The sequence below is a fragment of the Paramisgurnus dabryanus genome, chromosome 10, assembly GCF_030506205.2.
Source record: "Paramisgurnus dabryanus chromosome 10, PD_genome_1.1, whole genome shotgun sequence".
Classification (NCBI taxonomy): domain Eukaryota; kingdom Metazoa; phylum Chordata; class Actinopteri; order Cypriniformes; family Cobitidae; genus Paramisgurnus; species Paramisgurnus dabryanus.
Genome location: NC_133346.1, coordinates 24903369 through 24912732, shown reverse-complemented (window position 1 = coordinate 24912732; position 9364 = coordinate 24903369). Strand labels below are relative to the sequence as shown.

Here is a 9364-nt window from a genome sequence, read left to right as displayed (position 1 = left end):
CTGAAACACAGAAATGGTAAGATGCAACAAAATGGTAAATATAACCATCATTAACTTAACCACTGTAACATAGCTTTTTAAATACTTGTGTATATTCAGAGTTGATTCTTAACGAGTACATTTTCTAATGATTTCTCAAACGTTTTGATTTTTAAGATGCAAGTAAAGTGATTTTCAGCTATTCGAGGCAGTTCTTTATAGACAAGTATTTATTGATTGACACATTATTGAAATAGCTATTAGACAGTTACCTTGTGTTTCATGTGATGCTTAACTATTAACGTTTTCATGATTAAAGATATCACACCTCTTATAATGTGTAAGTATGTTTACAGCCCCGCCGCTCCCATAACGCGCATCACGCTCTGTGCGTAGGGAACCAAAATAATAGCCTAATGAAAAAAATTATAATGCTGATAGAATTTTATTAGCCTATAGAAATATTATTAGGCACTTTTTATCCATGTATATGTTACAAAAAAGGGGGAACGAGATAATTGAATTGCTCTAGTAAAGAAAGTATGCCCCCCAGCCTTTGATGGTCCGTGCAGGTTGATCGCGCGGGCGCCTGACAAAGTTTGACAGAGGCCGTTTCTCAATCCGAAGGCTGCAGCCTCCAGAGGTCGCATTTCCAGGCTGCATACGTCATCAAAACGTTCTTATTTCGTAATATTAACGATGATAAAATTGACTATTATTCTTAGTTCATCGTAAATTGTTGTAATATGCTTATGACTTGCTAATGTAATGTTCAGTTAACTGAAATAAACCAGGCTTGATGACGTATGCAGCCTTCATATGCGACCTCGCGTAGGCTGCAGGCAGCCTTCGGATTGAAATACGGCCAGACAGTAAACTATTGGAAATGGTCCCGAAAAGACAGCAGGAGTCATGATCGGAAAAAAGATGAAACTGCGGGATGATGCCCGTGCATCACTTGCAGGTAAGTCCATCATGTTTAATCATTCCTTAGTAAAGGGAAATGTGCATGGGCTGCAGCTGCTGCTAATCGTAATGCGCCTCGAACTTGCTGTGCTGGCATTAATGTTAGCAAACTATGTTGTTATAATTTATAACTTCAGTGCAAGCTAAATTGAGATTTTACTGTAAAACATTACCTATGCATGCATTTTACAAATAACTGATGGCAGCTGTTACTTTCTTTACGTTTCTTTAGATATTGAGCAGTAGTTTATTTCGTGGTTTATTTTGACGTGATGGTGGTTAATACTTTCTCAGTATAAGTTAACGCTAGCAGCAGTCAGTGCACATGGTAGGCTAACAATTCCTGACTGTTAAATATATAAAAATATAAAACGTCACCATGTATGATATGAAGCAAATATTACTGTGACACTTAGTTCTCTAAATCTTTGTTTTATTTAAGAAAATTGAGCATTCTTGTTTACTTATTGATGTTTATTTAATGTAATTTATTTAAAGTGACATTGTACTTGGGAAAAACATGTCTGGATTATACTGATATTTTATTTTATTTTGCTATTCTATTTAAGTTTGGTAATTTTTTTCTATTTTGCTATTCTATAAAAGTTTGCACTTTCAAATGTGTAGTGTTTGTTGACTAAAGCTGTGAAGATTTTACTTTCTGCTATTAAGTTATATGTTTGGTAATAAAAAGTTAAACTGGGGGGCATTTTAAAGGAATTATGCTTAGGGCACCAAAATGGCTAGCAGCGGCACTGTATGTTTACATCGCCATAGAACTATAATTACAAACTTATCGTTACATATTTAGACACACGTGCATATTTTAAAATAAGATTATTTTACATAAATGTAAAACTAGGACTCGTTATATTCTTTAAAATATTGTGTATATAGTATAATAGCACATTAGGTAGATGAACGCTTTATTTGTAATTATCCTACTTCATAAAGTTTACTATTGCTTATTGATCTAATATTGTCTCGTCGTGAGATCGCTCGTGTGCAGCCAACATAAACTTCAAGAGTAACACCGCGAATGGAGCAAACATCTCTATCTTCTCATCTTGGCTTTCACCGTGCAAACAGCCGCCTCAGTTATTTTCATTATGTTTGTTGTATGATGATGCGATCTCACTCCCGTCTCCTGTCAGATTGAAGTGACTTCCTCACGGTAAAACAGGCGGAGTTGTGTGACGTTACATCCAGGTAGGCGTATTAAGGGCGGGGTTTTCTGAAGCGCTACGGCGCTATTGGCTTGACAATGCAAACGCGTCGTGATTTTGGCTACACAGCTGGAGGTCTGAGGCTATTGGCTCCGTGAGGCCCGTTTGAAGCCCTGGCTCACACAGGCCCGATAGTGCAAAAGCGGCTATTGAGACCACACGAGGTGAGATCTTGAATGGAGCCCCACTCCGAGGCAGATTGACAGTCATGTTTAGCTTCTTCCATTTTCTAATGATTGCTCCAACAGTGGACATTTTTTCACCAAGCTGCTTGGCAATTTCCCCGTAGCCCTTTCCAGCCTTGTGGAGGTGTACAATTTTGTCTCTAGTGTCTTTGGACAGCTCTTTGGTCTTGGCCCTGTTAGTAGTTGGATTCTTACTGATTGTATGGGGTGGACAGGTGTCTTTATGCAGCTAACGACCTCAAACAGGTGCATCTCATTTAGGATAATAAATGGAGTGGAGGTGCACATTTTAAAGGCAGACTAACAGGTCTTTGAGGGTCAGAATTCTAGCTGATAGATAGGTATTCAAATACTTATTTGCAGCTGTATCATACAAATAAATAGTAAAAAAATCATACATTTTTTTAGATTATGTCTCTCACAATGGACATGCACCTACAATGACAATTTCAGACCCCTTCATGATTTCTAAGAGGGAGAACTTGCAAAATAGCAGGGTGTTCAAATACTTATTTTCCTCACTGTATATGACTAGATTGCATGTGAGGTGCTCCTTAAATCTTTGATTTGTTGCTGGCCTTGCCACTGAACAAACTTTACTGGTACAGTACAACTAAGGAAGAAGAAATCAGACTTACGGCACATCTCAATACTTTCATCTGAGCCATCCTCACAGTCCGGCTCACCATCGCACTGCCATCTCTTGGGCACACACTGACCACTGTGACAGACAAAGTCCCCTTCTGCACAGGTCTTCCTCACTGGAAAGATAAGAAAACAGATACATTACAAAATGTGTAAAGGTCTTTCCATTGGAATGAGTAACAGGGATTTGCAACCCCTAAACCCAACCGTTAAACTCAAGTGCATATCGTATTCTGTCACAATCAATAACAATTCCTTAAATTATGCGGAGGTATGTGATTATTGTGACTCACAAATAATAATGCAGATGAAGGGCCCAAGCCATATCTAAATATTTGGGGATAGCTTTTTTAACATGGGCCAGGAAGCAACACTGTTAATAGCAGGGCTTAAAAAAAAAAAAATTATCAATCGTTTCACTCCGAGCAGAATCGATATTTTAACGTTTCCGTTTTTGCGTTCCTCATTGAACATTTACGTTCCGAAAACGGTTAACTTAGAAAAAATACCGGTTAATAACGTTATTTTAATTCAGGCTATACTTTAACAAATGCATGCATACAGACAAATTTTCACACAAAAATAATAACATAACACATGATACAACTAAACTTCAACATTTCATTAATTGTTAAAACCACAAAAGAAATACCTGCATTCATTTTAAGTATAAACAGCTGAAAAAAACGACCCGTTTTCAACCATGTCTTTTTCTGGTTGAAACCGCAGCATACTCTGCTGGATGTTTATGTTAAATGTGCCTCTGTAAGTTACCTCAGTGATTCCCGGCTACTGTACTTCTCCCCCACATCCTTCAATATTGCAGACAGACTTGTTAAGACAGCTTGTCGTAAGAAAAATAATAACGAAAAGGAATTTCTTGGTGGCGACCCATCTAAAAAGTTATTGACAGTGGTATAAGTCCCCTGGCTTTTTTGAGTTACAGTTTGCATCTTCATATTTCCAAGCAAGTTTTAACTTAAACATACCTCTGAACATTTGATGGGTAGCTTTGTGGTTATTTAAGACAAATGCTATCGGGCCGGAGACTCGATGACTGCTGCGCGGGCATTTCACTCACGCTATGTATCAAAGTCACTCACCCTTGATGCGTCAAAGTCACATGTTGTACTGTTCAAATCTCATGATTGGTCACTGATAAGTACAATATTAAAGAAAACGATAAAATAACGTTATTAACCGGTTAATGGTAATTTTAAATAAACGTTTCTGTTCAGAACGATTAAAATTGATTTTTAAAATTTGTTTTCGTTTTTGTTCCTGTTAAAATTTCGTTCGTTTCCGGTTTTCGTTTTCGTTCCTTGAACCGGTTCAGAGCCCTGGTTAATAGTAATAAAGATAATCATTGCAGCCGGCATGACGTGAACTAAAAACCATTTTAGTCACCTTAGCAATAACACATTAACACATTTACACAAATGTATAGCCATGGAGTTGTCACTAGGGATTAGGGCTGTAGTCAACCAAAGAAATGCTTATTCAACCAAAGTCCTGTCCTGCGCATCGATTAGTCAAATAAAAATAAAAAAGACGCAATGTTTTGCATTTTGATTGAACATTTATTAAACAATTTTCATAGAGAATTTATAAAACAGCAACGAAAAACATTAATAATAATATATAAAACTATAATTATAATACAATTATTTGAGGATTAAGTGATTTTTTAACTGCAAAGTGAGGAGCTCTGTCCAATGTGAGGGCAACAGCTGGTTTACTTAAGTGCTTGAGTCAATGTGCGCAGGTAATTCTCACAGAACCCTCCAGTCCCAAGCAGAGCAACCGGCTACTTCTCCATAAAAGCGCTGCTTGAATTGGGTTTAATATTTTTCTTGATGAAAAACAACAAAATGATCTCGCTTATATTAAACATCATATATGTATATTATAACAAAAACAAGCAAAGCTTCTGTCATCATCTGGTCAGTCAGCTTGCCTTGCAAACTCTGACAGAAATAAATGAAATCTGACACCTGCTGCTCTGTGACGTGACGCGCGTTTAGCCCCGCTGAATTCAGACAACAGACACATTCAGTTGTAAGTGTTTGCTCTCTCTAACGAAACTAAATGATTTAATTACACAAAAATATCAAAACGACGGTGAAAGATGGTGTCGCGGTGGGCAAGTGATATAACCGGTTAGAGGCTGAAGCACCGGTTATTACCATTTCACCGACTATCGCAGCAAGCCTAGTCCAAGGTCTATAGTGACAGTCACAATCGCGCACCTGACCACACCCACACACTACAAAAAAAATATAACTGTTAAAACATATGACAGGGTACCCCCAGGATTGTCAAACCTAAATTCAAGGCCTTTTTAAGACCTTTTTAATACCACTTCAAAGGAAATTTAATACCTACATCGCGCCCATTCGAGTAGAATAAATCATTTTAAATAACGTAATATAGCTCAAATAATTACTATTTACAAGTGTTTGAACATTCATGACAACATGCCTCTGAAAGGCTGAGTCCAAGGCCCAAACGGTCTAACCCTTATCTTTACCCAACAATCAAAACCAACAATCAAATAGATTTAAATGTACATTTATTGTAAATTTGAAAATCCCTAAATCAGGGATAACTGGAGGGCCAGGGGCCACATGTGGCCCTCCTCTTTATCTTGTGCAGCCCGCCACGTTTTAATATGACCATTATGTCGGATAAGGTAATTTATGTTTAAACAATAGCCTTGTTTGATCCATGAAATAAGCTGCAAACCAAACAATAACACCAATTTTAAGGTATTAATTTTTTGCTGTTTAATATAGTTAAGATAATAACAACATCTAATACCACTCATCAGTAATGCTCCGAACCAGAACAATACTTACAAACAAAATTAACCATATTATGGCAAATGAAACAAAAACCCCTCAAACACAACAACAAATTAAAATGTAATGCTATTTTGACCCTAAAAAGACAAGAGATCTGTTCACTGCACCAAACAAAAAACTGGACACAAGCTCATATATAGATATATTTCTGTCAATCTTTTCTGTTAATCTTTATACAGGACCATACTAAAGTTTTCTAATGCTAACTTAGTGTGACAATGTAAATATGTAGCCTATAGTATGTATTGCAAATTGATATTATCTAATTAAACAGTAAACAAAATATATAATAGCTTTCAAATTTGCGTTATTGTTGCAGCTTATTATTGCATGGATCACACAAGACTATTGTTTAACATATAAATGATCTTCTCCGACATAATGATCATATTAAAACGTGTCTTCTCTACCTAGATTTACTAGAGACGGATTGTGGAACAGAAGATTGTGTGTGTCACTGATTAAATCAAACAACCGATCACAGGTGCTTGGACACCCGTTATTGTCCCGCCCCCACAGTCCCAAAGTCAACTTGATCGAGCAAGTGCGTGTTGTGTTACTGCAAGCGCATAGAGAAAGTCGAACGAGCGCTCATCCCACCCTTTACTTTATCATCCCAGCCTTTTTACTTAACTTTTTACTTTGCTCGCGTGACTGCATTTGTGCGCTTTGAACAGAGGTGCGCTCTCGGGAGGACGTTTTTCAGCGCGCGAATAGTGTTCTGTGAACACGCGAGAATGCTTTCCCGCGCGCGAATAGTGTTCTGCGCGCTCGCTAAGATGCTGTTCCAAACATGGATAGTGTTCTGCGCTCGTATCTATCACTCGCGCGTGGTTTTCGTGCACGTGAGTTTTGTGTCTGAATTAACAGCATATAAATCTATTGATCATTTGAAAAATTAAGACCTCCGTGAAAAATTCAAGACTTTGAGGTGAAATTCAATACCTTTTAAGGCCTTAATATGGGAAAATGAAATTCAATGCTTTTTCAAGACTTTTAAGACTCCGCGGGTACCCTGATATGAAAAATCCTAACAAAAGCTCTTGTTTATACAGGCTGTATATTCTTCTTTAATTTTGAAGCTATGGGTTAACTTTTGTCCAGCCGATCTAGGCATTTAAAAACAAACAAACACACACACACACACACACACGCACACACACGCACACACGCACACACGCACACACGCGCACACACACACGCGCACACACACACACACAAAAATACCCTAAAAACAATCCTAATAATAATAGGCTGTATAGTAGGATGGCCAATAGGTTTATTTTTGTTTTGTTACATTATTTAGGCTATTTTCAACCGCGTCAAATGTACAAATAAAAGTCCAGCAAATGCTGAATTGGAGGACAAATGGCTCCTTAGTTTCGAAATGATTTCGGTACAAGGTAATCATGTTGAAAATAAAGGCGTTTGTCTAGCGTTAGAAGCTCATTTGAAACATTGCCGCAGCTCATTTAAGAAAATGACAGCTCCGATGAAACTCCGCTTTAGTTTGAGGTAGTGCTACAGTAAAGAAAGAAGATGATCATCATCACCGTATCTGTTACCACTGAAATGTAGATGTAATATATTTCCAAATCTAAGCCCGTCGTATGTGGAATGTTACCGAATAGACTGCAACACGATAAAACGAATGGATAAAACAGGCACTTTAAGAATGCGTAAAAGACGCACCGGCCAAGGCAGGTCTAACTCACTGTGTGTGAGAAAGCCCTTGTCATCTTCTAGATGAATGCAGCAAAGATATTTAATGCTAATGTATGAGGCATATAGGCATAAGCTGAGTTTTATTCATTTATGATGAGGTGCGTTCTAGTTAACAATGCAATGAAGTGAACGCGCCGTGCCGGCGCCTCCATGCATGGTTATTATATTGTCTGCTATATTTGCTTTTTATTTATTAAATACATGCAGTTGGTTGATGAAACATTTATTAAAATTAAGAAACAATTTATACAAAACGAAATTCACTTTAAAGAAATGCTTTCTATAAAGCAAAACTTAATTAAGTGGTAAAAATAATGTCTGAGGATTTACAAAAACAAAACTTAATCTGCAATTTACTTATAGCCTAAAATACGTAAATGTTAATAATTTGGAACACAATCAAGAGAGACTTTAATTTTAATTATTTTAATACTGTATTTTAATTACTATTTGAATGAAAGAATTTACAAAAAATAGGCTGTAGCATTTACTTTTCGCAAACATTTTGAGCGTACGCACTCAAACTCCGTGACCTTTTTTGTAAAATGCAGCCAGACAAAAGATTTAGATTTCTTGGACATTTTGCTGACTAAAGCTAAAACAAGAAGTGTTTGAACTGAATGAATACAGCAAAACTACATATATTCCTTTCTGAGCAAAGTAGCAGTGCAGCCAGCCACATGTGTGGTTCCAGAGTGTTCTGCGTGGTGCGCTAAACTGTGGCGCTGTAACAAAATAGCCTACATTAAAGCATTTAAAGTTGGGAATAAAACATAGGCTAATTATATTTAGAATACAGTAATATATAACTGCTTATAAAGGAATAAATATCAAGGAGTAAATCAAATGAAAATTTCTTTATTGGTGAAAATAAATTAATTAGCAACTGGTCGAACAAAGACGGCATCGACCGATTAGTCGACTAAACGACAGCCGTACTAGGGATGCACCAAATGTTTGTCGAAAATAGCAATAAATGCATGTTATGCCGAGTTCAGACTGCACGATTTTAGCCCTGATTTTGATTTTGAGTCTCTTAAAACATTTCCTCTTTCATAATCTTTATTTCTTCTTCTTTCTGCTGCAAATGAGCGCACATGCAATTTGTATGGTAAGCTTCTTGCGAGCTATGATTTTTTTTATAATAATACCAGTCTCAAGTGAGAGCTCGGGTCTTGCACTCGTGACCTCGTGTTGTTTCCTTCGCGTCACTTCTTGCGTGCGTTTGGTTGTGAGACATAGTTTGCGGACCGGGACAAAGTTATCGGCGATTCTTCTTACGGTAAAGTCATGCAGTATGAAAACACCTGTCGCCAATCCATCATGCAGTCTGAAACAGCAGCGACTGAACGCTACCCCAGATAATCACGCAGTGTGAAACCACAGGTGACCCGACTAGTTTGAAAATCATGCAGTCTGAACTCGGCATTAGGTGTTCGTCTGAATAAGTGAAAGGACCAAATTAATTTTACTGATTTTACAATGTAAACAATGACGCAATCAAATATCAATATGTGCAGAGTGAGAGGCGTGCCTGTTTGATAAAAGCAAAAAACATATCGTCAGTAAGGAAACATTTTAAAGAGTCTGAAAAAGAAAAGTAATTTCAACTAGGGCTGGGTGATAGAGCTAAAATGTATATCATCGATATAACATGTTATATCATTCGATAGCGATAATTATTGGTACGTTTTAAGCTTTTTAAAAAATGACAAGTAGAAAAAAGTTTTAATGTAACCACTTTTTTACTTCTTTTATTTACACACACTTTATT

The 9364-nt window shown here is 37.1% G+C and overlaps 1 protein-coding gene across 4 annotated transcripts in view; it reads right to left on the bottom strand.

Annotated features, from left to right (window-relative positions):
• vldlr (very low density lipoprotein receptor) overlaps positions 1–9364 on the bottom strand; it is a 232424-nt gene that overhangs the window by 109656 nt on the left and 113404 nt on the right. For all 4 annotated transcript variants that reach the window (XM_065290193.2, XM_065290194.2, XM_065290195.2 and 1 more), the window contains one exon: positions 2995–3117. In XM_065290193.2, coding sequence (XP_065146265.1) covers positions 2995–3117 — 123 coding nt within the window. The remainder of the gene's footprint in view (positions 1–2994; positions 3118–9364) is intronic.